At 56.6% G+C, this 27,585-nt stretch overlaps 1 protein-coding gene across 5 annotated transcripts in view; it reads right to left on the minus strand.

Moving 5' to 3' along the window:
* Positions 1-2,554: 2,554 nt before the first annotated feature.
* Positions 2,555-27,585, minus strand: part of KSR1 (kinase suppressor of ras 1) — a 147,209-nt gene continuing 122,178 nt past the window's right edge. Inside the window, exons 8-21 of one of the 5 annotated variants that reach the window (XM_056126751.1) lie at positions 27,312-27,373; positions 27,096-27,202; positions 25,343-25,511; positions 23,461-23,502; positions 20,985-21,042; positions 19,513-19,561; positions 18,458-18,840; positions 14,959-15,055; positions 12,502-12,635; positions 11,834-11,965; positions 11,281-11,416; positions 7,224-7,357; positions 4,257-4,337; positions 2,555-2,693 (exon numbers count right to left, since the gene is read on the minus strand). In XM_056126751.1, coding sequence (XP_055982726.1) covers positions 2,615-2,693; positions 4,257-4,337; positions 7,224-7,357; positions 11,281-11,416; positions 11,834-11,965; positions 12,502-12,635; positions 14,959-15,055; positions 18,458-18,840; positions 19,513-19,561; positions 20,985-21,042; positions 23,461-23,502; positions 25,343-25,511; positions 27,096-27,202; positions 27,312-27,373 — 1,663 coding nt within the window. In that variant the 3' untranslated portion in view covers positions 2,555-2,614. Of the gene's footprint in view, positions 2,694-3,668; positions 3,846-4,256; positions 4,338-7,223; positions 7,358-11,280; positions 11,417-11,833; positions 11,966-12,501; positions 12,636-14,958; positions 15,056-18,457; positions 18,841-19,512; positions 19,562-20,984; positions 21,043-23,460; positions 23,503-25,342; positions 25,512-27,095; positions 27,203-27,311; positions 27,374-27,585 lie in introns of those variants that run through there. The other 4 variants (XM_056126752.1, XM_056126753.1, XM_056126756.1 and 1 more) reach the window with 4 other exon arrangements.

Here is a 27,585-nt window from a genome sequence, read left to right on the forward strand (position 1 = left end):
TGGGGGGGAGGTGCAGGCAGCCTAGGCCTCCAATCCAGGCCTCCCACATCATCAGCCAGGACCCAGCCACGCAGACACAAGCTCCCTGGAACATGTGGGTACGGCTCACAAACCCCAGACCCAGGGAGGACAGATGACTGCAGCACGCTCCTTAATACTAATCATTTTAATTTAAATTAATAGCATTTCTGGAAGACAAATGCAGTTGATAGAAAATATAAAAACTTTTACTGTACAAATTTTACATCACATTCAGGACAGCAAGTGTGTGCTGTGCGACTACGGAAGATGCTGTGTTTGCCCACGCGCCAGCCCCCCATACCACCCCCTTCACAGGGCTCTCTTGGCCCCACAAGCCCATAGAGAACACCATGTGTTGACCCGAAGGTGACCCCGGGGTGACTCGGCTCCCCGTTGGCTGGGAACTTGTTAGGACCCCAGATCTGAGTTGGATGGAAGCTTGGGGCCGTGGCTCTGGGGGCTGAAGGTGCGGAGGGCACACCCAGGGCTCTGGAAGCTGGGATCTGGGCAGAGAGGGGGTTTCCCCGACCGTCACCAAGGAGCCCTTTCAGCCTACGCCCCCCCCCCCCCCCACACACACACACACAAGGGTGAGCGGCAGGCGCTGTATTCACAGTATGTGCCGGCCTCGGTGCTGCCGCAGGGCACATGAAGGACCAACTTGTCCCCCTTGCCTTTATTCACAGTCACTTGAGCAGCAGAGAGGGCACTGAGCAGGGAAGGCGCTTCAGGTGACTTTCACTCTGGGGGGTCACACCTGCAGGTGCTCAGAGGACCAGGTGGCAAAATGCTCCTGCAGGCCCCTCATGTGTTGCAGGCCCGAGTCTCTCCCAGGCTCCCAAATGCTACCTTCTGAGCGTGTATGTATGTGTGTGTGTGTGTGTTGGGGTGTGTTGCGGGGAGGGACTCCCTGGCACCCAGGGCTTCTCACACACATGCCAGTGTGCTCTGCCTTCTCCAGACGAAAAAGACAGCAGGGCGGGGCCCAGTGGGCAGCGGGAGGTGACCTGGGCCCAGAGGGGACGGGGGTCCTGGCAGAACTTAGGCACGGAGGGCATTGTTCCAGAGGGGCTGTAACTGCTCCATCCCCGGGACGCATGTGCACAAGATACAAAAAGTTGAGTGGCTCATAAAATGCTAAACCTGCATCATGGCCTGGGGCTGAGGGGTTGTTGGGAGGAACCTCCAGCCCTGGACTACCCCCATAGGCTGTGGTTTTGGAAGTGGAGACCTGTATGTGTATTGGGGCGCGACTGGGGAAAGACAGCCTACCATGACCTCCCGAATCCTAGAGCCGACTGCACAGAAGTGGCGGGCATATGGCATGTCTCTGTGGTGCTGGGGTGGGGGGTCTTGGAGGGCTGTGGGGTAAAGGGAATGGGCCCATCTCAGTTGGGAGACTCAAAACCCCAGGGACGCCTGGCTCCCAGGAAGAGTGGTCCGTGTTCTAGACTGTTCTGACATGACTCCAGGGAGCTTCCAGATATACCTGTCCCCCACGGCAGCTGGGAGCGGAGCCGGCTGAGTCCAACTTCACCTCCTGTTCTTCCAGGCACCCTCCATCCTCCCTGGTTCTGGGGCCTGATAGGACAGTGACACTAAGACCTTCTTGCCTGTCTCTCTTCCGGTAGTGGGGAGGGGGCCCGGGCCTCCCATGGGCTGCGAGCCGCACTGGGGCTGAGAACACTTCTCCAGGGGACAGAAGTCTTGTCCACAAAATACCCCAAACCTTTCTCTCCTTCTGGTTCCAATGGATATTAAAAGAGCCCAGCTTGGTGCAAGGGCAAACTCTGAAGATCTGGGGGTTTTCAGCTCAGCTCAGGGCTCTGGGTGATTGGCTCCCTGTGGTTGACATGGGCAGGGCCCCCTGCATGTGGGTGGCGGGGGGGACGAGGGCTTTGCTGTCCACCAAACCTTCCAGGGAGAGGGCTGGGCCTCAGTTCTGGGGACACATGCCAGGGCCTGTTTGCGTCTCTGGTGCTTTTCTGAGGCCACGTGAAATGCCTCTTCCTGCAGCAGGTCCCACCCAGGCCCCCACATCAGTCCTCATATTACCAGTTCTGTCTCAACCTTTCCTGCAGGTTCAAGCTGGGTGGAGTGAGGGAAACCAAGTTCTCGGGGAACTCCTCACCCCCAATCTAGTTGGGTTCCAGGATCAGGGCACCCTGGCCCTGATGGAGGAAGGGACAAGTCATGGGATGGACTAAGGGAGAATCCTGCTGGGCAAGGTGCCCCATTGATGGGGTGTCTGGAGCTGAGACGGCCAGATCCCGTGGGCGTCCCTGTGATTCCAAGACAAAAACGCCTTCACGAGGCATTCTTTCCTTCCTCAGGGGGACCCTCATGGCCCCCTCACTTCCCCCAAGCCCTGCAGGGCCCAGAGGGCTCGTCTGCCAGGACATTCGTGTAAACGCTGGCCACCTGTTGGCACAGGCGCACGCCTGGCACGCAGGGGTGGCACCGCCAGTTCAGGGGTGTCCACTGAGGAGTCAGAGAGGATGGTGCAGAGGGTGGTGCCCTGCGGTCATCTCGGTGGGTGTTTTACAAATACAGTTAGGGGGAATAGGAGCTGGAAGTGGCACTGCCCGGCTGGCTACATCTTTGGGTTGGCGGACTCCAGGATACCCAGGCCAAACCTTTCAAAGCGGGGCGCCACCTTGCTGCTGCTCATGCTGCAAAGAGGAACAGAAACAAGAGTTACACACCTGCAGGGTGCCCTCTGCTATTGGACAGCATTCGCTAGGAAGCGGGGCTGCCCGCTGAAGCGCAGAGGACCCAAGCCCCAGCAAGCGAGAAGGGCTGACCAGTCAAGCGGCCTCGGCCCGGCCCAGCATCCAGACCCTCTGGAACTACTCGAGCCTTCCGGGGGAGCTGTGTGCCTCCCGCTGCCTGAACCCAGGCTGGTTCTGTGTGGCTGGGGGAGAGGCATGGGCCCCAAAATCGAGCGGAAGTGCCAGTCTCCTTTGCGAAATGTTTCTCAGAGGAAAGAAAGCCTGGGGGTGGGGTGGTGGTGGGGGGGGGGGAAATAATCTGAGAAGTGGGCTGATGTATGGGACAACCCGAGCCTGCTTCCAGAAGTCTGGGTGTGGGCCTGGGGTGGCCAGGGTCCCCATGGGCTGCCCCATTGGCTGGGGATTGTCGGGAACCACTGGGGTCAGGTTTGCTCTGGCTGCCCAGGTCAGAAGAGTCAGAAGGCGCCTTTGAGTAGCGGAAGAGGCGGGAGCTGGGCTCCTATTGGTGAAACTGGAAACAGGTCATCCTCTGCAGGTGAACCGCGGGGGCCCAGCCCACAGGCCCAATGCTGGAATCTTTCAGGGCCACAAGATGGACCGTGCCCGGCAGGAGAGGGCTGGCTCCAGGCAGTCGTGAAATCATTCCACTCCTCGCTGGATAAGATGCAGGTGGGCTCCCGGCCACACCAAACCCCTCCCACATCCCGTGGACGACGCCGAGGCTGGAGGCCGCCGTGCTCAGGTCAGCGGGTTGAATCTCCCAGAAGGTTAGTAAGGAGTCAGTAAGGAACACACATCAGAACACCCCGCAGAAGCCGAGTCCCCGCAAGGTCAGTCTTGCCAGGGTGGCGATCAGCTCTGCGTGCAGAAGGGTCAGTGACTCTGGCACACGCAGGCCAGCACGCGCGGGGAAAGGGACAGTGGTAAGAACAAAGCGAGAGAAGGAGTCTTGGGGGAAAAGGCTGGAGCAGCAGCGCCCGACGCCCTGGTTAGTGCCCGCGTCTCAGCGTGTGTCTGAGCAGCAGTGGCCGCACTGGGTGGTCGATTAGGAGGAAGGAAGCCCCCGGACATGCAAGGCAGCCAGGCTACAACCTAGGGAGAGAGAAGAGAGGGGCTGTGTCAGAGCCGCCGTCCCTGCCGCAGACACACAAAGGGACATCATGCGGCATTCGGGCCCCCAGGAGTCCGGCACAGAGAGCCTGAGCCCAGCAGCCTCGAGACTGTGGGAGAAGGTTCTGCAGAGCTGGCCAGCAGGCGCGCTGCCCCTCAGCCCCACCAGCTCTGGCTACCATCTGGGTTCCAGGCTGGCCATATCCAGAGCTGAGCGTGAGAAAGACAGGCCCGCCTGCCCCTGGCTGGTGGTCCCTTCAGCTGCGAGAAGGTCCCTTTGGTCCACTGGGATGGACACACACACACACACACACACACACACACACACACACACACACAGGGAGGAGGAAGTGAGGGGAGCGGGCAGAGCGCAGGGGTGGAACCAGGACACACTATTCTTCCAGAACAGGGCGGGTGTTCTTAAAGTCGGGGTGGCCAGGGCGTCCTTTCCCGTAGTAGCGGCTCCGCCAACGACTGGGAGTGGCCGCGACGTTTCACCCCAAGGGGCCGAGCGTGGCAGAGGCGTCCCCAGGTGCAGGCGTCAGGGCCCAGTGTGGACGGGTGGAAGGGCAGGAGAGAGACAGGACAGACACCCGCCACCCCCACCCCCGGAAACACAGACGCAACAAAACAGATGGGAAAGAAAAGAGAAAAGGAGAATTAGAGACGCATGCATGGAAGAAATGGCGCTTGGCCACTGCCTCCCCCAGGCCGCCTGCCGTCTCCCGCTAGAGGGCGGGAGGGGAGAAAGACCCAACACACACCTGGGACTCAGTTTCCCACCAGAGACTGAGGGGACCGGTAGTGCAGTCCTTAGGGACTCCGGAGTCACCTGCTTGCTGGTTCACATTTGGCACCTCCCTTTTCTGAGTGAGAAAACTAGAGCCCGGCTGGGGAACAAAGCTGCCGGAGGCCAGGAAACCAGAACTTTGAACTTTGTGTCAGGCCAGGAGAAGCGAGGGTCTCCTACTGGAAACCCTCCGAGACGTTCCCCTGAGACCCTCCTGAGTCCCCTCCCCCAGCTCCCTGGGCAGGCAGAGGGTGCTGGCCCACATAGCGCTGAAGCCGGGCTTCCTGGGCCCCGCTGAGGGGCTGCCCCAGTCTGGGAACACATCAGCCCCGCAGCGGCTCCATCTATGAGACTGCGAACTTCTTGCTGGTAGTGGCCTGGTCTTGACCTTCTGTGTCCCCTGGGGAGGAGCGGGTACTTTTAAATTCTTAAATCTAACTTAGTGGCTGGGTAACCTTCTCTCTGAATAAACCCTGACCCATCTACTTGGGTGTGGGGAGTAGGGGGCAATCCTGGCATTGCTCAGGACACCGTATGTGGTGCCAGGGTTCAGCTGCGTGCGAGGCAAGTGCCCTAAACCCTGGCTCTGTCCCGCTGGCCTGCACCCTGTCCTACCTGGAAGCTAGATACGGAATCTCACGTTCTTGGCCCTCCCACACTACAAACTGTCATTCCCCTGGCAAGTGCCCACACTGGCTGGGGGCTGCAGAGTGGACCCTTTGCTCATCTGGTCCCACTTGTATGCTCTGTCCAGGCAGCCCGTGTAGGGGCCCTCAGTGTCAACAGCTTGTGGGGGCTAGTTTACATTTAAGACTTTAAAGTGTTGGCAAACTAGGTGTCAGCCCAATCCGGCCACAAAGAGGCTTTGACGATTCTGAAGAGCTAAAAAAAGAAAACAAGCAACCTCTCTCCAGCAAAACCCCCCTCCCACAAAAAAAAAAAAAAAACCCAAAAAACAAACAAACAAAAAAAAACCACTGCAAAGAATGTGTGAGGGGAGCACAGGCGGCTCCAGCAGGGTACATGCAGACCAGGGGGCTGCTGTGACCGCCCACCCAGGCAGCAGGAGCGGCTTCTGCAGGGGCTCAGGAAAGTGGGTCCAGGTGCCCCTGGCAAGGCAGGGCTACCTTGGCAGAGGGACACGTGGGCTCTGCTGCCAGAGGGGAGATGCTTTGGGGCTCTATGTGAGGGTCCATGTTAAGAGAGCAGCCCTTTACCTTCGATGATTTAAAACCCATCCATCCTGCCAGGGGCTCAGCCATATACGGGCCGCCACCGTTTGTGGGGTACAGTCCCCAGATTAAGAATGCCAATGTCAGCTGGAGGCTACATCTGCCTCTGAGGGTTGGGGAGGGGGGAAGAACGCTGCTTTTGTTTTGGATTTCTGGGGGGGAACCCATGCCCGGCAGTGCTCTGGGGCTACTCCCTGAGCAGAGCATAGGAAACCACGTGGTGCCGAGGACCAAACCTGAGTCTTCTGCACACAAAGCCTGTTGCCGGCTCTTCCCCTGGCCCCCAAAATGGCTTTACTTTTTAATTTCTAGAAGTTTTTTATTTTTTGGTTTTAGGGGACACACCTGGCACTGCTCAGGGCTTACTCCTGGCTCTGTATTCAGGGACCACTCCTGGCGGGCTCAGGGGACCATATGGGGTGCTGAGATCAAACCTGGTTGGGCATAATCGAAACCCAAGCACAAAAAATTGTAAATCTACAACTGTACCTCATGGTGTTTCACTAAAAATTAAAAAAAAAAAAAAAAAAAAATAATGATGGTTAAAAACCTGGTTGGGCTACGGATAAGGCAAGCACCCTACCCACTGTACTATTTTTCCAGGCCCTAATTTCTAGAAGTATGGTGTTTTTTTTTTTTTGTTTTGTTTTTGAGCCACACCCAGGGGTGCTCAGGCTCTCCTCCTGGCCTAGTGCTCAGGGGCTGTTCCCACTGTTGCTCAGGGGCCCACGTGGCACTGGGTTTGAGCTGGGGTCTCCCACGTGCAAAGCACTTCCAGCAGCCCTCTGAGCCCAATCCTGGTCCGGGAGGGCTATGTCGTAGTGGAGTGGCCTGGCAGCAAAGGAAATGGGGACAAGACAGAAAGTAGACAGTGAGGGTCCACAGCCCCGAGGAAACCAGCTTGCACAGCAGGGACAGAGGACGTGTTTGAACAGAGTTGGGGTGTGCTCTGAGCTGCCGAGCACTCCGGGACCCTGGCAGGGGCTCTCCGTGAGGTGCTGTTTGGGGGCGAGAAAGCTCCACCTTGCGTCTATGCCACTGTCAACAATTCATGGGGACTCTAGCTTCCCACTCACTGCCCCTCCCCCCACCAGCCCCACACAGGCAGAAGCTTCTCGGGCGGGCATGGCAGGTGAGATGGAGGCTTTCGGGGAGCAGAGAGAAATGTTGCCATGTCGCATGCGATGATCGAGAAGTCCCAGCCTTGCTCAGGGGCAGCAGTGAGCAGCAGTCCCCGAGACCATATCCAGCTGAGAAGCTGGGGCCACACAGCCCACAGTGTCCTGTGAGGGACCCCGTGAGACCGGCCTGTAGGTCTGGCTCTCATACGGGACTTACTCAGCAGACTTCCAGAAGTGGCCTGGGTGGGACAGTCGCCGGTTCAGCTTGGGCAGCTTCTCCAGCATGTCCATGAGCATGGTGAAGCTGGGCCGCTCCTGCAGCTCAAACGCCCAGCAGGCAGACAGGATCTCCTGCAAAGGAGCCGGCATCAGTGGAGGGCCGGAGGCAGGGAGGGGCAGGGTCCCCAAGAGGCCGGCAAGCACGGCCCACTCCCCCTGCCGGGCTCTCCCGCTTCTTCTCCCGACACTTCACAATTGGTGCAGAAATGACTGATTTTCACAAGCATCTCAGGGATGCTTTATTTTGTTTGGGAGAGACTACACCTGCGGTGCTCAGGGACTACTCCTAGTGATGCTTGAGGGACCGTGTGGTGCTGGTGCACAGCACAGGATCCAGCCCTTAGAACCACCCGCAAAGCACAGGCTCCTACCCTAGAACTATCTTTCTGGCCTGACACCACTGCTTTAGACCTCGTTTGCATTTTATCAGAAGGTAAGTAAGAAACAGGAAGATCTGAGAGAGAAGAAATCATGCCACGGATCCAGGATTTAATGAAACAGAAGCAAAAAAACAAGTCACAGGATGACAACTCTGTAGGACTGAAATTTAACCCATGGAAGTGTAAGAAGAAAATAAAAATTAAAAAAAAAATAAAAAAAGAGGGAGGGGACAGATTTCTTTGGATGAGGAGAGGGAAACTAATTGCTACAAGTCTCAGGAATAAGGGTATGCCTGCCCGGAGGGGAAAGGGTGTTGCCCCCTTCGCCCTCTCCTCTCTGGAAAGAAAGATGGCGGCCGCATGGGAGCTTTGTGGACAGCAGGTATGAGCCGGGGGTCAGGGGCGACAAAAACCTCATGGGAAGGGGGGCGTTCCGGCCCGTCCTTCACGCCCTACCGAGGTCACCAGTTGCCCCCCACGAGCGGCTCTCCGGCACGGCCACGACTCCAGAGCACAGAAACCAATCTCTTAATTATCTAACTTTTAGTAGAAAGACTTCCAGGGTTAATAAGTAAAATAGCAGAAATCCAAAACTGCGTGGCCGCTATTGCGGCTGTGCGACAACGTTTAATTCCTGAACCCAGCTGTAGAAAGCAAATCATTTCACAACACTTTTTCAGCATGTCTGATTTGGGGGTGTAAACTCTAAATAATAATGGTGCATCTTTTATCAAAATAATGAATCTAGTCAAAGTAGATAGAGTGTTAACTAGAACTCATCTGCCTCACAGGAAATTGGGAGGGGTGGGAGGTGGGGTTCTATTGGGGTTCGTGGTAAAAAATAAGTATTGGTAAAGGGAAATGTGTTTGATATTTTCATGACTGAGACCTAAACCTGAAAGCTCTGTAACTTTTCCCACAGTTATTCAATAAATAAATAAATTATATTAAAAAAAAGGAATAAGGGTAAGCGGATGGGAACAAAGGTCAGAGTGAGGAGAAGGGCTCGCTGGGTACCGTCAGGCACCTCCTTTCTGGAGAGTCAGCACCAGCAGGGAGAGCCGGAGGGAGAGGCTGTGGGTCCAGCTTTATCTCCGCTCTTTGTCCCAGAGGAAATATCCCCTGAGAGGAACCAGTGTTGGAGACCTCTGTTCCCTTTGTCCTGCAGTGCAGCAACCAATAAACTAAACGTATGCCCCGCTTAGATAAGCATAGATTGTCAAAGGTCTCTATAATGCCTTCTTTGTTCTGCTGAAGGTGATTTGTTTAGGCAAAAAAATACATTAGGTGATCGAGAGTCTCAGTCCACCGGCTGTGAGTCCCCTGACGCGGGGCTGGTCCCTGTCAGTAAGGGCCAGAGAGAGGAAACGCAAAGAGGGTGAGGCACACTTGTCCTGCATGCCGCCAACCTTAATTCAGTCCCTGACACTGACATAGGGTGCCCCCAGCTCCACCAGGAGTGATTCCTGAGTACAGAGTCAGGATAAAGCCAGTGTGGACTTCCAAAACCTAAAAGATAAATAAAATGAAATAAAACTCCTTACTATGAGGAAGGAAGAAAGAAAGGAGTTGGAGAAACAGAATCCAGCACGTTTCTGACCTGGGTTTGATCCTCAGCATCCCATCTGATCCCCCAAGCCTGCCAGGAGTGATTCCTGAGTGCAGAGCCAGGAGTAACCTCTGAGTGTTGACACCTGTGGCGCCCCCCCCCCCAAAAAAAAAAAAACCAAAAAACAGGGAGAAAGGGAGGGAGGAAAGGAGGGAAAGAGGAGGCAGGCAGGCAGGCAGGTAGGAAGCAAGCAAGCAGGCTAAGGTGCTTCAATCAATAACACAAAAAGGTAATTACAAAGTACAGGGGAAAAAAAAACTGCACATGAAAGCCAAGGTCTAAATGTGAAGCCCAGAAAATAGATGCAGAGGGAAAAATGCAGGGGTAAAGAGAAGAACTACAGGAAGGAGACGGAATTCTAGCAGATAGCACCTCAGCAGCAGAAATGAATGCACTGAGGCCAGAATCCCACAGGACATCCTGAGGATCAGTCTCCTCAGCCCTTGGGCCCTGGAGAAGCCTGAAGCAAGGCGACAGGAACAGACAGAGCTGATAAATAGAGCAAGCAGGAAGGAGTGCCTGGAAGGAGGAGCGGGCATCTGGGGAGCCCGGTGGGCTGAGGCAGGCTGCTCCCCTGAAGAACGGGGGCCCTTGGCCAACCTCCTGGGAACAGTCACTCGGTGGCTGTCTCAGCAGAGCCTTGCCCAAGCAAGCGGTGACTCAGAGAGGTGACACTCAGAGGCCACACCCCTCTTTTCACAACGAGGCACTTTCTTTTCTTTTGCTACAGATCAAGAGATCAGTACCTGCCCTCCATCAGACAAGAATTTCTTTTTAGGTGGAAGCACACCAAAAACCGAAACAAAACCAAATAAGCAACAAGTGAGGGCAGAGCAGCTCGGCCCACTTGCCCTCTGCCCCTGCTTGGCCCTCCCCTAACCCTCAGCCACTGGGCAAAGGCTGCTGGGGCTGGAGACGGCGAGAAGACATCCCTGAGTTCAGAATTCCAGCTGGGTGCTAGAATTACCTGAGGACCTCTACAGAACAATGAAAACAGGAGGCCTGGGGGTGGGCTACCTGGATGAAGGGGTCCAAAGGAACAAAGTCAGAAAAAAATTTTTAAAAATTAATTAATTAAATAGGGGGCAGGAGCGATAGCACAGCAGGTAGGGCTTGGCCTTGCCGACTCTGGTTCGATTCCCAGCATCCCATACGGTCCCCTGAGCATCTCCAGGGATAATTCCTGAGTGCAGAGTCAGGAGTAACCCCTGTGCATCGCCGGGTGTGACCCAAAAAGCAAATAAATAAATAAATAAAAGGAACAAAGTCCCAGCTATGAAACACACACCCCCAGGGGCCAGCGCTGCTACCAGGGGGCTCTGTGGCTGAGTGGCCAAGAGAAGTGTCTGTCCTCTTTTCATTTATTTATTTCATTTATTTTTGTTTGCTTGGGGGCCACACCCCAGGATGCCCAAAGCGTATTTCATTCAATCCTGGCACAACGTATAGTGCCCCTGCACCTCTGAGCACCACTAGGAGTGAATCCTGAGCGACGAGCCAGGGGTGAGACCCTGAGCACTGCCAAACCAGAAGGGTCGGGGAAGCACTGAGTAACAGCTAGGTCAGCAATTGCCTTATGAGTTGGGATTCTGCAAAAAAAATTTTTTTGCTGTGGAAACTTCGATTCTTTTCCAAACATTCCAGAAACCCATGATGGAGAAGGCCTGACCCTGCTTGTATTCGCTGTAAACTGTCGTCTGTTTCTTCCAGTAATTTTTTTTTTTTTCAGATTTTTTCCCCCTGAGACTTGCATGCATACCACATTCCTACTTTACTCCCTCTGCCAGGGAGCCTGCTCCCTTCCACCGCTGCCTCAGAGTCCCCTCCACCTGCCCTCCTCCCTTAAAGATGCTTTCGCAAAAGCAAGAACGTGAACAGTGGGTGGGTGGGAATGGACACGGGCCTTGCAGGGGCCTCTGCTGTTCCCTATCCCACGCCCTGCTCAGGTGAGTGATGGAGGGCAAGCACCGCCCCCCCCCCCCCCACACACAGCGGGGGCTACTCACGGTGACTTCCTTTCCCAGGCTGACGGAGGCCAGCACGCGCTTCATTCCCTCGCCGCTTCCAATCTGCCAGATCAGGGCCTCTGCCGGCTGGACCTTGAAAGGCCAGTCTCTCGCCTGCAGCTCATACCAAACGGTCCTGCGGAGAACGTGCGTGGGCATCGTCTCCCGCACCCTGGACCGCTCCGCTCAGCTCAAGCCAGCCGGAGGAGCCAGGACCACTACTCCTGCCCTCAGGGGCATATGCCTGGATGACAAATCCAGGGCCACCCTGGCTGTGAACAGAGTCTGGAGGCAACTCTAACTCGGGCCTGAGGCTCTGGGAGCCCTTAGCCACATGGCCCGGGGGCCGGGGAGTCAAGGGTGCTGATGAGAAACCCCAGGTTGTCTGGACCAGAGAGATAGGACAGCGGGTATGGTGTCTGCCTGGCAAGCGGCCAAGCCGGGTTCAATCCCTGGCATCCCATATGACCCCCCAAGCACCACCAGGAGTGATTCCTGAAGCATCACTGGGGGTGACCTCCCCCCCCCCACACACACTGCTAAACAAGATTACCCAAATGCATAAACGTCAGCAGCTTTGGAGAAGGGCAGCTGGTCCTCGTCCTTCCCAGGGGTCATCTCCCGCACAATCTCGGGGGCCAGGTAGCACAGCCAGTCGTGGGACAGCTTCAGCTGGTTCTCTCGCCTGCAGCAAGCAGCCGGAATGAGGCTCACAGCCCAAGGCCCGCTGGCACCAGCACCTCTGGGACGTGCATGTGGGTCTGGCCAGGGCACGGTGCGCAGGGAACATCAGGGGGCAGGAGAACAGGTCCCGGAGCTGCACTGGGGGAGCCCCACAGCCTCAGAGAACAGAGTCCGGTGGCCACACGTGGGAGACTAGCCACGGGTAGGGAGTGGGTGAGAGGAGAGAGGCCTCAGCCTCCTGGGTCCTCCAACACTGGGGGAGGAGCCTTTCTCCCTCTACCCTCTGCCTGGTTTGGGGAGACAAAGCCCAACACTCTTCCTCTCCCGGGGAAGTGAGCCCGGGTCCCCCAGCCCTGTCAGAGGGCAGAGGATACGCGTGGGGCGGGGTGCGGTGGGGGAGCCCACTCCCAAACTGAGTGCAAGGAGGAACCCAAAGGGCTGGGCCCAGTGGACCTGGCGGGGTGACCAGTCTGCAGGAGGGCCCGGTCCTGGCCACCTAGGGCTGCCCACCAGGCCGGATGTCCAAGGCCGACTCACCGGCCCTCACGAACCACACCCGACATCCCGAACAGCCCGAAGTCTGTGATGACCACTTTGCCATTGTCGTAGAAGACGTTCTTGGACTTGAGGTCCTTGTGCACGATGCCCTTGGCGTGCAGGTAACCCATACCCTGCCGAGAGAGCGCAGGTCAGTGGGAGCAGGAGGGGGCGAGGGCGGCACCGCTCGAACCCCCTGCACCCTCCCCAGCCTCGGTTTCCATCTGACAAAGCCACGCCTCAGAGAGGGGAAGGCCCTGGCCCTGGCCCCGGCCCCTGGGCAGCCAGGGTCATCGTTGACCTAACCTGACTGAGCCTGCTCTCTTCATCTTAAACCTAAGGCAGGGGTGAGGCTGCCAGATGCTTGCATATGCTTACATATGTGCTCTGGGGCAATAGTTACCAGGGGTTGCTGTTGTGTGAGCATGTGCTTACAGTCTTGGATGTATGCCAGGAGTCCTAGAGCCTGCCTTAAGTGTCTGCACGTGTGTGTGTGCGTGCATGTGCATGTGTGTAGTACCAAGTATAGGATTCATGGCCTCATGTTTGCAAGGCAGCAGCAGCTTTTAGACCCCAGACCCCTCCATCTGTTAGTTTTTTGGGGGGAATAGGGGTGGGGGCACACCTGGCTATACTCAAGAATTATTTCTGGCAGTGCTTGTGGGACCATATGGGATGCTGGAGATATAATCCTGGTTGGGTGCATGTAAGGCAAGTGCCCTCCCCACTGGACTAGGGCTCGGGCCCCCAAACGTTAGTTTTTAAAACGTGTCCATTGTTCTCCATGGAGGCTGCACTCACTGACATTCTCACCAACACACCAGGGCATCTTTCTCTACACACCCTCCTAATACTTATTTTTTGATTTTCGGACATTTCAAAGGTGTGAAGTGACAACTCATTGTTGCTGCTATTTTAATGGCTCTGATCATCAGTGATGATGAGCATTTGTTAGGAGTCTGAGTGACATCTGAGAGATGCTTTGGAGAAATACCTTCTTCTTCTTCTTCTTCTTCTTATTATTATTATTATTATTTATTATTATTTTGGTGGGAGAGGAGTAAGCCCAGCAATACCCAGGACTTACTCCTAGATCTGTGCTCAGGGGTAACTCCTGGCTGAGCTAAGGAGACTAGGAATGGTGCCAAGGATGGAACATGGGTTGACCACAGGCAAGGCAAGCATCTGAACCCCTGTACTAACTTTCCGGATTGCGTCCATTATTTTGTGTCCATTAATTACATCTGGTGATGCTGTCCCCACTGGGGGACCGTGCAGAGACAGGAATCAAACCCGCTCCTTCTGCGAGCAAACCATGCACTCACCCACTGCCTCTTCTCACTGCACCTCGTCCCATTCTGGATGAGTTTACTATTATTTTTGCCTGCTGTGAGATCTGGGCTGGAGCGATAGCACAGCGGTAGGGCATTTGCCTTGCGTGCAGCCAGCCCGGCTGACCTGGGTTTGATTCCTCCACCCCTCTCGGAGAGCCCGCCTGCACGACATAGCCTGGCAAGCTACCCGTGACGTATTTAATATGCCAATCACATTGAAACAAGTCTCAAAATGGAGACGTTATTGGGCCCGCTCGAGCAAATCGATGAACAACGGGAGGACAGTGACATGACAGCTGTCAGATCTGATATAATTTGAATGTTAACCTCTTATTGGACCTATGACATGCCAATATCTACTCCTGGTCAACTCTGTGTGTGTGTGTGTGTGTGTGTGTGTGTGTGTGTGTGTGGTGTATACGTGCATGCACGCATGTGCGCACACACACATGTGGGGAATGAACCCAGGGCCTCACACATGTAAGCATGCATTCTATCACCGAGCCACATGCCAACCCCCAGCTAGTTGTTTTTGGTGCTGGTTTCTTTCAGGGCACAAAAGCTTTTAGCCTGACATGAGTCCATTTGCTTCTTCCAGCTTTGTTTCCCTTGCATTGGCATCGGCACCTCCCCGCACCCCTCCCTCATTAAGAAGGAGCTCAACCCCTGCTTTCTTCCTCAGCTCTTGTTTCGGGTTGGATCTCATATTCAGGTCCTTCTGGATTCGAATCGCCATTTTTTAAATGGAAACTTGAAGGGGAAAAGTCTGGGTGATTCCAGGGCACTCGACTCTGACTCTCCCAAGGGCTGGCTCTCTCCTAATCGCCCCATTCTCCAGGAAGGTTGCTACACCGCTTTCCCTGATTCACAGGGGGGAAAGGCACGGCTCAGACAGGCCAAACAACCTGCCGAAATCACAGAGCCAGAGTGACCAGGATTCAGTCCTGACCCTCAGACCTTACAGATCACTGAGTTCCTTCCTCACCGACGCAGCTCTGGCCACGGATGCAGCACTGCTCACTCCAGCTCTCAGAGTACACGACAGATCGAGGCAGGAGGGGAGACAGTGCAGCAACCCCCCACTCCCCCGATACAGGTCAGCAGAGCCGGGACACCCCTTTACCTTGATGATCTCCTGGGCGATCTGCCGGGTCTTGTTGATGTCCAGAGACGTCTTGGGGTCCCTCACGAATGAGTGCAAAGTCCGCCCCTTGCAGAAGCTGTTGAAAGTGTTGGGGTCAGGTAGGTTGGGGCCACGGCAGCCAGAGCCTGCCTGGTGGACCCTGGGAGAAGTTGGGGCGGGAGTGCTGTGTTTGAAGCCTCCGAGGGCCTCCGGCCCCTCATGCAAGCACTAGGAGATCCTGAAGGGTCCCGCAGTGACGGCCTGACCGGGCAGCTTTCTCATCACGAGAGACGTTTCTTTCTTTGTTGCTGTTTTATTTGTTTTTGGGCCACACCTGGCTCTGCGCAGGACCTACTCCTGGCTCTGTTCAGGGATCACTCCTGGCAGGGCTCAGAAGGCTACATGGGGTGCCAGGGATCAAACCCAGGCTGCAAGGCAAGCAATCTTCCCCACAGTACTACAGGTTGGGCCCGTCGTAGGGAATTTTATCCAATACCAGAGGGACAGGGCAGCTCTCAGGGGCTTGAGTTTTAGGGTCTCCCTTGCTCAAAGCCTAGAGACTGAGGGAACCAGAGAGAATATGGGGTTCATTCTACGGGAGGAGTGGACTCTTCCATGTGGAGGAAACGGCTTGTCCTAAGGAATGTTTCCAAGGAGCTGATGTTGGCATTTCTGCAGAAGGGACCTGGCACAGGGGTCCCTCTATTGCATTTCGGCCCCTCAGCCCCTTCTCAAACATGGGAAATGTGTGGGTGAGGGAAGCCTGCTGGGTGCCTTTATGCACTCTCTCCTGCAATTAATCAATCAATCTCTCTCTCTCTCTGATTTTCCTCGTTAAGTAATAAACATTTTCTGGGGCTGGAGCAATAGCACAGTGGGTGGTGCATTTCCCTTGCACACGGCTGACCCAGGTTCTATTCCCAGCATCCCATATGGTCCTCTGAGCACCGCCAGGGGTGATTCCTGAGTGCAGAGCCAGGAGTAACCCCTGTAACCCCTGTAATCGCCGGGTGTAACCCAAAAAGCAAAAAAAAAAAAAGTAATAAACATTTCCCGAGAATTCTTGGGCTGGTGGTTATTGTCCCCCAGCCAGCTTGAGGGAGATGAAGAGAAGTCACACACTGTCCCCACACTCATAGCTGACATGGGGAGAGGAGGCAGAATGTCATCCCCCAGATATGGGTCAGTCCTTGTTCAGTCATCCTTCTTTGGGGGCAGGGGCAGGGGTCCTGTCACCTGTCCCTGAGGTAGGATGGGGCTGTGACCCCTTGCTGGTTCCTCAGAGACTGGTGTGTGTTTGGGAGGGGGAAGCAGGTCCACCTGCCCACCTGCTCTCTGGGCAGACTCAGGTCTCCTAGGGAAGGCAGGGCGTGAGGTGAGGAGGGGGCTGGATGAATAGGACTGGGGCCAAGCAAGGGGTCAGAGCTGTCAGGCCCCTCAGTGGCAGCTCGTTGGGTCCCCAGGGTGTGGAGGGACCTGCTAACCCACATTTTGTGGGTTGCCACTGTTTCTCCCAGACAGATAGAAGTGAGTCTTCTGGCGGGTGTAGGGGTTTGTGGGCACAACTAGCAGTGATCAGGGGTTCTTCCTGGCCTTGCTCTTAGGAATCACTCCTGGCAGTGCTCAGGGGACAATTTGGGGTTAAACCCGGGTCAGTCGTGTGCAAGGCAGACACCTCACCTGCTGTGCTATCTCTCCAGCCACAGAAATGAATCTACCCCAGGGACCAGCAGCTCAGGCTAGGGGCACTGCATGGCTTCGCCTTCCCTAGGAGACCCGAGTTTGCTCCAGGGAGCAGGTGGGCAGGTGGACCTGCTTTCCCGCCCCCCCCCCAAACACACACCAGTCTCTGAGGAACCAGCAAGGGGTCACAGCACCATCCTACCTCGGGGGCAGGTGACCTGCAGTGACAAAGTACGCACCACTGCGAGCTGCCCTGCGTGTCTTCATAAACAGATATGCAGACCAGAACATAAAGTGATGGGAGAGACAGTGCTCTGTGGCGCCCACCTCGCTCCCATCACCTCACGCCACACTTCCCAATCTTCACTGCGCACACCCAGCCCCTTTGATTACACGGGGGCCAGAAATGTTTCCATTTCATGGTCTCTGGACAAACGGACTCTTGGACCGGGGCGAGAAAACGGCTTGCCGTGGAGCAGCAGTGGACACTGTGCATCCTGGTGCGGACTGACCCTCCTTGGCATGGAGGGCAGTCGCCATGAAGCACCCAGGGGTGGCCAGGGACGGGGCCACACACCTGCTTTCAGTCACGCCAATGTTGGCAGCTGGAACCTCCCATGGGGGAGCACTGACACCCCATGTACCAGATGTACCAGCCAGGGCTTCTGCCACCATCAAGAGGTCCAACATTGTGCAGGGGTGAAAGTAGGAAAGGGAGGGCCGGGGTATAGCTCAGCCGGGGAGTGTGAGTCCTCCGGCTTGATCCCTAGCATCACAAAAACACAGTGAACAGGAAAGACCTCAGCCCCGACTGCTTCAGCCAAGCAGCAAGGTACGCACCACTGAGAGCTGCCCTGCACGTCTTCATAAACAGATACGCAGACCAGATCGTAAAGGGATGGGGGAGACAGTGCAGCAGGAAAGGCACTTGCCTTGCACTTGGCCAACCTGGGTTCCATCTTTGGCACTCCAGGTGGTACCCAGAACCAGGTTCCTGAGCTAGGAGTTCGGCCTGAGCACTGCTGAGTGGGTGTGCCCCCCACCAACAAAACACAACAGAAAGGAATACATTAATAAATGCAAACTTCTTTATTAATTTTGTTTATCTTTAGTGTGGGGGCTGCACCCAGCAGTGCTCAGGGCCTACTCCTAGCAGGGCTCGGGAGACCATCTGGGGTGCCAGTGTGCAAACCTAGCTTGGCCACCCGTAAGCAAGCACCCTGCCCACTGCTGCATCTCTCCAGCCACTTCATTAACTTCCCCATCACTGGGTAACTGACCACGGGACCCATGGCCTCATGCTTGCCCCACGCACTACCAGAGTGACAGAGTCACACTGCAGGCCCCAGATGTCTTTAATGAGAAAGCAATGAGACGAACTGCAGAGGGTGGTATCTGCCTTTGAGGACAGATGCCCAGCTGGGTGGGAGAGGTGGGTTTTTTCTTTTTTTTTTCTTGTTTTTTTTTTTTTTTTTGGCTTTTTGGGTTACACCCAGCAATGCTCAGGGGTTACTCCTGGTACTGCCCTCTGGAATCACTCTTGGCGGTGCTTGGGTGGCATAAAAGGTGCCAGAGACCCCAACCCAGGTTGGCTGTCTGCAAGGCATACCCTCCCCACTGTACTATCGCTCTGGTCCCAGGTTTTCACATTATTTTTTTTTTTATCTCATTTGACTGTTTCTATTTCATGTCAGTGGGACTCTATGTGGGAACAACAGGTCATTTCTGGCTTTCCCCTTGGCACTCTCTGTGTGACAATGGCCATACCCGTGGAGGCCTCCCCGCCCATGGTGGGCAGGTGAGGTGCGCGGATTACCTGGTGATGATAGCCAGGTGCGGTGGATTCATGCAGGCACCCATGAAGAGCACCACGTTCTCGTGCCGCGTCTGCCGGTAGTTCATCACCTCCTTCTTGAACAGCTTCAAGTGGTCCTGGTTGTGGCCGTCCATCTCCAGCAGGCGGATGGCCACCTCGCCGTGCCAGCGGCCGCGGTGCACCCGGCCCCAGCGGCCCTGCCCAATGGGCTCACCCAGCTCCACCTGCTCGAAGGGAATGTCCCACTCCTGCAGGTACACGCTGGTCTGGCTGGCCTTGCGGGAGATGGGGCCGCGCCAGGCTCGCCGGGAGCTGGGCAGGTCGTCCACCTCGTCCTCGTCATCCTCAGCCTCCGACTTGCCCATCTCGGGCTCCTCGTCAGGCTGTAGGGAGAGGTAGGGAGGTTCCTTGACCAACATGTTCAGCATCGCTCAAGGATCAGGCGCTGGGGACTGGGGGGGGGGGGGAGGGGGGGGCAGGTCTGGACGGGGCAAAGAGCATCTGGGCTCAGGCCCAGGCAGGAGGGAGGGAGGGAGGGCGGCATGAGTTAGCTGTGCCCCAGGAGTTGCTTGCTTTTCCCACGCATACTCTGAGCGTCATCAAATATCGGAAAGAACGTGGCATCCCCTGGCATGAAGAATTCAGCGGCATTCATCCTTTGGGGCAGGATAAGGTGCGTGCAGCATTTTCGAAAGCTCTCTGCACCGCACAGGGCCAGGCGCAGAAGACACATTGGCTCAAGGGCCAAGTCCAGGTGCCTGGCTCAGGCAAGGCCCAGAATCTTCCAGAAGCCACTGATCAAAGTCTGGCCTCATTTCAGATGGACCGAGCGAGCAAGGGAGCATTGCTGGGTCTCAGGGGGACCAAATGCTGACTTGACTTCCGACAGCAAAGCCCAAGGCAGCTGGTTCTGCCACCTGCCCGTGTGCCCAGAGCCGCTGCAGTGGGCACAGGGGCGCCAGGCTCGGGGTGTGGCACCCCCAACCCACCTGCGCCGAGACTGGGAAGGACAAAGAGGACAGGGACCCCGCCCACCATCGCACCCCCTCACTCACCTCCACATCCTGGTCCTCCAACATGTCGGCCTGCATCTGGCTGTCGGGCCTGTGAGTGAAACAGAACTGGTCAAGGCAATCCCCAGGGTGGACAAGGGGCTCCCTGGGTAAATCTAACAAAGGGCCCGGACACTTGCTTTGATTCACTTGGTCCTGGGAGAGGCAGCAGGGAAGCAGACGGTGACAGAAGGCGGGGGCCAGACCCGCTGGTCCCTCCTGAGGTCTGGCTTGGACACCAAGGTCCTTTTAGACCTTAGACTCAGGAGAAGAGGTCCAAGCATGTACAGAGGCACACACCCTAGCAGCCTGGTGTCTGGGAACCGGCTGCGTCACTTCCAAACTGTGACTTCATGCAATTTTCCATCTTTAATTTTGTCTTTTTTCTTTTGTTTTTTAGCCACATCTGGCAATGCACAGGGTTACCCCTGGCTCTGCACTCAGGAATCACTCCTGGTGATGCTGGGGGAACCAAATGGGGTGCCGGGGACCGAACCCAGGTCAGCTGAATGTGAGACCAGTTCCCTACCCACTGTACTATCTCTCTAACCCATCATCAATTTTTTAAATAAGGCCCAGGGGCCATGGGCTGCCCTCTGCAGTATTCGAGCCAGTGAGCCTGATGGGTCAGTGCTGCCGCCTGGCGGGGTACTCTGACCAGCAGTGCTCAGGGGGCTCACCAGGGTTATACCCATCGATGTCTGGGGTACCACAGGTGCTATGGATGGAACTCGAGGCTTCACACGCTGCGCGTGCGCTCTTCAACTTCAACTGTCACTTCCTTATTGTTATGTGTGTGTATATATATGTTTTGGGGTCATATCTGGCAGTGCTCATGACTTACTCCTGGCGTGCATGGGGGGCACCATGCAGTGGCTAGGATCAGCAGATGCAAGGCCTTAACCACTGTGCTTTCTCTCCAGGCCATCACGCAATGTCTTGTTTTCTTGTTCTTTGTTTTGCGTTTGTTTTTTAGGGATGTGTGTTTTGGGGTCACAGCTGACAGTGCCCATGTGGCTTTGTGATCCTCTCAGAATCACTAAGCTCAGTCACGTGCAAGGCAAGCACCTTAACTCCTATCCAAACTCTGTGGCCATTCTCTATTTTTGGTGTGTATTGGGGTGGGGGGGGACACAGCTCACCATTATAATTTCCTAACCTCCGAGCCGTTCTGTGCCTAGACTGAGGCTGACCCAACTCTATCAGCTGAGAGAATCGTGGCCCAGCGCTCAGCGGGTCTGACGTGGGGAAAGGGCTGGCACTGGGAGATATTTTCAGCACTTTCCCGTGCCCTGTATGCCCTCGATCCATCCATCCTTCCAGCTTCTCCACTCACCTCCTCCCAAGGGTAGGAGTAAATGAGCCCCCCTGCGGCCACGGGGCCAGAGACTGAGTCAGCCCAGCGGGAAGAGAGGCAGAGATGCTGTAGGCTGGGCAGCAGGGCAGGGCAGAAGCGTGGAGGGGCGGGTGCCTACCGGGTGCTGTCCGCCACTGCGTCAGGGCATGGGGCCGCTGGTGGGAACGCAGAAATGTCTGGAGGAAACAGAAAAGCAAACACGAAGCATGAGACCCCCCCTTCCTGTTTCCTCTGCAAGATCCCGTGTGGGGGCGCCTTGTCTATGCAGGTGGTGCGACCCCTACAACTGTCTCACACAGTGACACTCAGGCCCGCCAAGGCGCATGTCCCTGAAACCCGCCGCACCTCGGGCAGCAGCTCTGTTCCGGAAGGAGGGGAGAGCTGTTACCGTCTCTTCCCTGCCTGCATCCCCCCACCTGGGGCAAGCTTCCTAGCATGAACCAGTCCTCCTGGCCCTTGTTCTGACTGTCTCTGGGTATTAGGATCATCTGATGGAGAGGGTACAAAAAAGTGTCTTCCCTGTGGCCCATGTGAGCTGTGGTCAAGCCGCTGGCCAGGCCCTCCTTCCCAGCTCCCCACAGCCCCTCAAAGCAGCACGTGTCTCTTGACCGCGGAGAATCCTGGAGGCCCCACAGCCTTGGCTTCCGGGTTTGGGTGTGTGGGACAGACTCCAGGGAGAGGTCGAAATTCAGTCTGTGCGCTGGGCAGCTGGGGCTGGCTGACCTCTGAGCCTGCGGCTTCCTGGTTTTCACTGCAGGCCTCGCATCTGGGGAGGCCGGAAGCTGGGGGACTGTGGGCCGCAGGCTGCTGGCCTTCCGGTTCCCTCTGATCCTAACTGCATGTGGGGAGGCGGGGGCCCCGGCGGACCACTTCCTCTCTCTCTTCCTTCCTCTGTTTTCAGAAAGGGGTGGCCTGGGCTGGATGGGCTCTCAGAGGTCTGCTGCTGACTCCCTCTGCAGCCATGGAACTGCGCCGTGCTGGGGCCTGCTCCAAAGCCAGGTGGCAGGGGGCCCCCACAGCACCACACCTCACAGGCCAGCAGAACTGCCTGGAGGCTTGGGCCTCCTGAGAAGGGAAATGCACACAGGCACCCACATCCCGGGCCAACTTCTGGGGGAATCCCAGGCCCTGGAGCCTGAGCTCAGGTCTCTCCGGAAACCATGACTACCAAGGAGAGCAGACAATTTTCCAGCACTGCTTCAAGGCCTCCACAAAGAGATAGGGAGAGATGCGTGTGCACGTGCGTGCACATGTGTGAGAGAGACAGAGACAGAGACAGACAGAGAGACAGAGAGACACTATGGGAGAAACAGCATCCCAGGAAGGGCAAAATATTTCAAGCCCCATATACTTGCTTAAACATTAAGGGCATATTTTGAACTCTTCTCCAAAATACATCTATACTTGGTATAATAAACACATCTTTTTTCCCCCTCCCTTCCATCATCTCTTCAGAAAAGGATGGAACCTTCTGGAAGAGAGATTCTCCAATGCTCTGGGGCAATCCCCGATACCTTCTTAGAGTCTGTAATCAGGAAACTCTTGAAGGAAACCACAGCAAAAATGGAAATAAGGGGTTGGAGCTGTCGTACAGCGAAGAGCGTGTTTGACCTGGATGACCTAGGTCTGATCCTCAGCATCTCATGCGGTTCCCCGAGCATCGCCAGGAGCGATTCCTGAGCCAGGAGCCAGCCCTGAGCATCGCAGGGCACGGGCCCTTCATTCCCCCTCCCCAATAATGGGAACAAAACCAGAGGCAGCTTCAAAGTCTTGGTGGGGCAGGCTCAGGCCCTAGACACCGCCAGCCCCCCAAACTCAAGGCACAGCAATGTGTAGGAACACGGGGGCCTCCTCTGTGGGAGCCGAACTGGGCTTTGAAAACCAGCACAACCAAAATACTGGGACTTCAAGATAAGCGCCTTCAGCCCAAGGAAAAACCTGTTAGCTCTATAGTCTTGGTCTAAAAATGCAGCACCTAAGAACTGAAAGTTGTAGATTATACTAATGCCTTCAGCTAAAGCTAAGCACCAATCATAAAAATTCTGCAGGAGGGGCTGGAGCGATAGCACAGTGGTAGGGCATTTGCCTTGCACACGGCTGACCCGGTTTCGATTCTCAGCATCCCATATGGTCTCCTGAGCACCACCAGGAGTAATTCCTGAGTGCATGAGCCAGGAGTAGCCCTTATGTATTGCCAGGTGTGACCCAAAAGGCAAAAATGAAAAAAAATCATGCAGGACTAGGAATATGGTCAGATTCAAAGGCTGGCACACAGTAAGTGTGTTATGAAATTTTTGTGGCGAGAATCAATGTCTGAAGTGAACTGCCAAGTCTTTTCCTTTAAAATTTCTGCACCCTGGAGGCACTTCCAGTGAGAGCCAGCAGATGGCGCCGTGCAGTAAGGCCTGGCAAGCGGAGGGGGATCAGTTTCCCGTGTGTCTTGGAAGGTAGGCAGGGGCTCAGAGGGCATCAAACCTCCTGCCTGCAGCCTTGGTGTGAGAGTTCCCCTCCCTCCAAGTCACTCCTCCACAATCGGCAGGCTGGGCCGAGGGGTCACGACAAGGGGCAGTGAGCGCGCCATGCAGAGGACTCACCTGGGAAGATAAACTGTTGTCTATGATGAATGAAGGAGGCAGCTTTGAACAGAAGAGGAGGCGAGTCACACACACAGAATGCAAGCGTGGGCGTGGAGACAAGGGGCTGGCCCAGGGGTGGGGGGCTTCCCGCCTGCCACCACGGGCCTGGCCTGGGTGGCAGCAACCCACACAGGAAGGAGAAAATGAACTGGGGAGAACGAGTACTGGGACCCATCCTGGCCGCCTCCCTGGCCAGGCGGGAAAACACGGAAAAGATCAACGGTGGCTCTGAAAGAGTGGAGGCAGCGCTGCGGGGGGGGGGGGGGGGGGGGGGGGCAGACAGAGGCCCCTTCTCCTGCGCTCACCCCCAGTGGGGCTGAGGCTGTAGGGCCCTGCCCTGGCTAATCACCACGAGAGAAAATCCTCTCTTCAAGGAGCCACCAAGGCCTTGCTTGAAGGCGTGAGGCCTGGGATTGTCCCCAGCACCACATGGGCTCCAGAGCACTGCAGTAAGGAGCACCCCTGAGCACCGAGTGGGAAAGCCACTGAGCACTGCAGATGTGGCCCAACCTCCCCAGGGCTCTGGGCTGGGGCTCTGGCTGCCCCGAGGTGGGGCCCTGGAGCTGGCTGACCTCCCCATGGCAGGACCAGCAGCCTGTCCCAGGTTGTCTTCAGAGATGTTTCTTTGTGTCCAGAGAGATCAGACTTATATTCAGAAATAAACAGAAACGTGTGGCCATGGTGGTCAGGGTGAGCCTGGCCCTGGGCTAGGGCAGAGGCCATCGCCTGCAGGGAGCACTCAGAACAGCAGGCCTGTGCCTGGGGACACCAGGGAGCACTGAGAGCACTGGGACTCTGCAAACAGGTTTTCTAAGGCTGCTGCCCTCCACACAGGCCCTGACTTTGAGAGCGAGGGAAAAGAAAAGAAAAAAAAAACAAGCTGGGAGGAACTGCCAAAGGGCCAGTTTCCAAGGTTAAGGGCAGAGCAGGAGAGAAGGGGTTAATGTAAGGGGCACTCTGGAGGGCAGGCGGGAAGTACCAGGACACAGGATGGCAGAAAACGCCTGGCCATGTGCGTTCATGGCAAGGCCAGGCGAAGAGAAGATTCTCACAAAACCCCTGTCTCAGATCACACCCAAAGGTGGCCCCGGAACCCTCACAAGGCTTCCTGTTGCTGCAGTGGGGGTCCCCCAGCACGGGAAGAGCTGTGCTCCCCCTCCAGGTGGGTCTGACCCGGACTCCACAAACCACCGGCCTGTACTTGGAGCAAATGGGGAGCCAGGGATCCTAGCCATTCTTTTCTCCCATGCTGCCACCCGTAAGCAACCCAGGCAGACCAGCTAGCTGCGCGAAGCTGCCAGGAGGTGATGTCAAGGGTCATCCCTGGGATGGGTAAGCAGGTCCCGCTCTGCTCCGAGCCTGGCTATAGGCGGGAGACCTGGCCCACAGACAGGGCTCGGGTCAGCTCCAGCCAGCACGCCCCTCCCCTCCGTCCTCACTCTGCAGGCAACTGCACGGACTGCGCTCTCCCCGACTTCATAGATAAAGGGGACCCAAAGCTCCTTTCAGCAGGTAAGGGAGAGAGTCCCAGTTCCCTGTGCTGTGTGTGGCTCTTCTGGGCCCTGGGATGGGCCATCCTGGAGTGACCTCACCAGGAGAGGTCCCTGGAGCACAAGCACAGAACCGGGAGCATGTGGGGAGCCCAGACTCACGCCCACCTCGGCCTGGACCCTGGCTGGGTGGGGTGGGGGCAGGACAGGGCACGATGAGCGTGTCCGTTCCCAGCCCAGGGATCCAGCAGCCCACATGGTCACGGGCGCACCTCCAGACACTGGCCCAGCTCAGCGTGCCGAGAAGGGCGCCCCTGACCCCCAAGCCTCAGGAAGTACAGCTGCAATACCTGGGAAGTTGAAGTGGCTGCCCCTCTGGCCCGGTGAGGGGTTGGGGGGTGTGGAGGCGCCGTAGGGGTTAGACAGGGTCGGGAAGGGCGCGGGGGAGGAGGGCGTGGAGGACGTCGTGGAGGACGGGTTGCTGCTGGAGTCCAGGTGGTTGGTGGTCGGCGGGTGCTCCTGTGGGCAGAAGCAGCATGGCGTCATTGCGGCCCCTTGTCTGTCACCTGGCCACCCCCAGAGACCCTCTTCCCAAGCCCCTCCCCTCAGCCAGGGCTCCTCTGTGCCCTGGAAATGCCACATGGCCGAGCAAATGCTGCCAGGGACATTCCCGAGTGATGGCCGGCCAGGTAGACTGTGAGTTAAGTTTTGGTGGCTGCGTGCTCAGAAGCCTTTCGCTGTCGCCGAGTCCTTTTTCATAGCCTCCACACTCTGTGAGGCATGCCCATCTAGGGCCAGGCCACACCCCCACCCCCCGCAGCCCGGAACCATGCTCCCCCCACAGCTCCCCAGCACTCGGGCTGAAGGACCTCCCTGACTCCGCACGGCTTCTGTGAGGGCAGGAACCATGGCTGCTTGGGGCACCCTCGGGATAGGCACACAGTTGGGTTCAGCAACAGAATCGATTCCACTTCTGATGAGTGCTTGCTTGGGGTGTGGTACACAGAAGGCGCCTAATAATTGCTCCTGCCCTTTTCTTGCAGATCTGCTGGTGGGGACTGCCCAGTGGTTTGGCATGAGACCTTCTGAGAGGCTCTGGGGGCTGAGTCTTGGTTGTGAAACCCCCAGGCTCTGATCTGCGTCCCCTAGCTCATCAGTTAGGACAGGTGGAGCAAGACTATATGAAATGCTTTTTTTGTGGGGGGGAGGGCCTACTCTGCGGTCATGAATCACTCTTGGTGGGGCTTGGGGGACCATACTGGGTGCTGCGAGCTGAACCCCAATCAGCCGTGTGCAAAGCACATGCCCTACCCGCTGTACTCTTATCACTCCACTCTGAAATGCTTTAACCAATTCAACAAGTTTCTCCCCCAGGCCCGAAGCCTCTGGGGTTGTCCTGGGGACCGTGCAATGCACCAAAGCCCAGACAGAGGCTACAGCACCCAGGGGCTCCCTGCACCCCTAAGGAGAATCCTGGAGAACCCACAGTCCCTGCTCACCCCTGGAGACTCCCATCTGCACCTTGGGGCAGTGCCCTGACTGTGGGTAGGGTGGGAATACATGGGTCAGGCTGCCTGGCCCTGGAGAGCCCCCCTTTCTGAGCCACAGTGTATTTACAAAACAGGGTTCATACCCACTACTTGTCAATGAGGACAAGCTTCCTGACCACCACTGGGGGTCAGAACAGCACGCCCTGCCCTCAGGCCCTCACTTAGGGGGCTACAGAGGGTCCCACAGAGCATATCCAGAAGGTAGGGGCAGGGGGAAGGGTGGGCAGAAAAGCCAAGGCAGGAATGGGCAGACCCAGGGAGCAGGGGCCAGAGAGATGGCCTTGGTCCATGCCTGGCACATGGAAAACTCAGGAACCAGCTCCGCGGGGGGGCCTGAGGGGCTTTGGGCGGGGGGGTCCTGAGTCCTTCCCTCAGCGACAAGAGACACACACCCCCAAACTGGTCTGAGAAGGGCCAGATTTCCACTGGGACCCCATAGGGAGGTATCGAGCTCCAACTGGCCCTCACATTAGGGGGGCTCTAGTGGAAGGAAATGGGGGGGGAAGGGAAGACAATGTCCTGGCAGCAGCCCCCACCCCCGGGCCCCACCTACCTTCTTAGTCAGTGCTTTGGGGAGAGTTCCGAAGTGGGGTTCTGCTTGTCGGTCCACAGGGTTGTTGATGTCCGAGGGCACAGACTCTGTCCTCCGAAGCTTAGGGACTGCATGGAAAGAGGCGGGGGGGGGGGGGGGGTCATCAGCTGGGATGGAATCCAGTGGGATGGAACTTGCAGTGCCCAAGGCAGTGGAGGGGAAGGGCAGGAGACTCACGTGGCAGGAAGGAGATTCGGCAGGCAGGGGCTTCTTTTGTACACTTGTTGTGACATTTCAACCTGAAAGGGAAGACGGGGTCTGTGATAGAGGTGTCACACCCACGGCGATGCCTGCTTGCCTGCCTCCACTCCCTCAACTTTTGGGGAGTGGGGTGTGTGTGTACAATATGAGGGTCACACCTGGCCGTGCTCAGGGCTTACTCCTGGCTCTGCGCTCAGGCATCACTCCTGACGGAGCTCTGGGAGACCCTATGAGGTTGCCCAGGACTGGA

The sequence above is a fragment of the Sorex fumeus genome, unplaced genomic scaffold, assembly GCF_029834395.1.
Source record: "Sorex fumeus unplaced genomic scaffold, SorFum_2.1 ptg000063l, whole genome shotgun sequence".
Lineage (NCBI taxonomy): Eukaryota > Metazoa > Chordata > Mammalia > Eulipotyphla > Soricidae > Sorex > Sorex fumeus.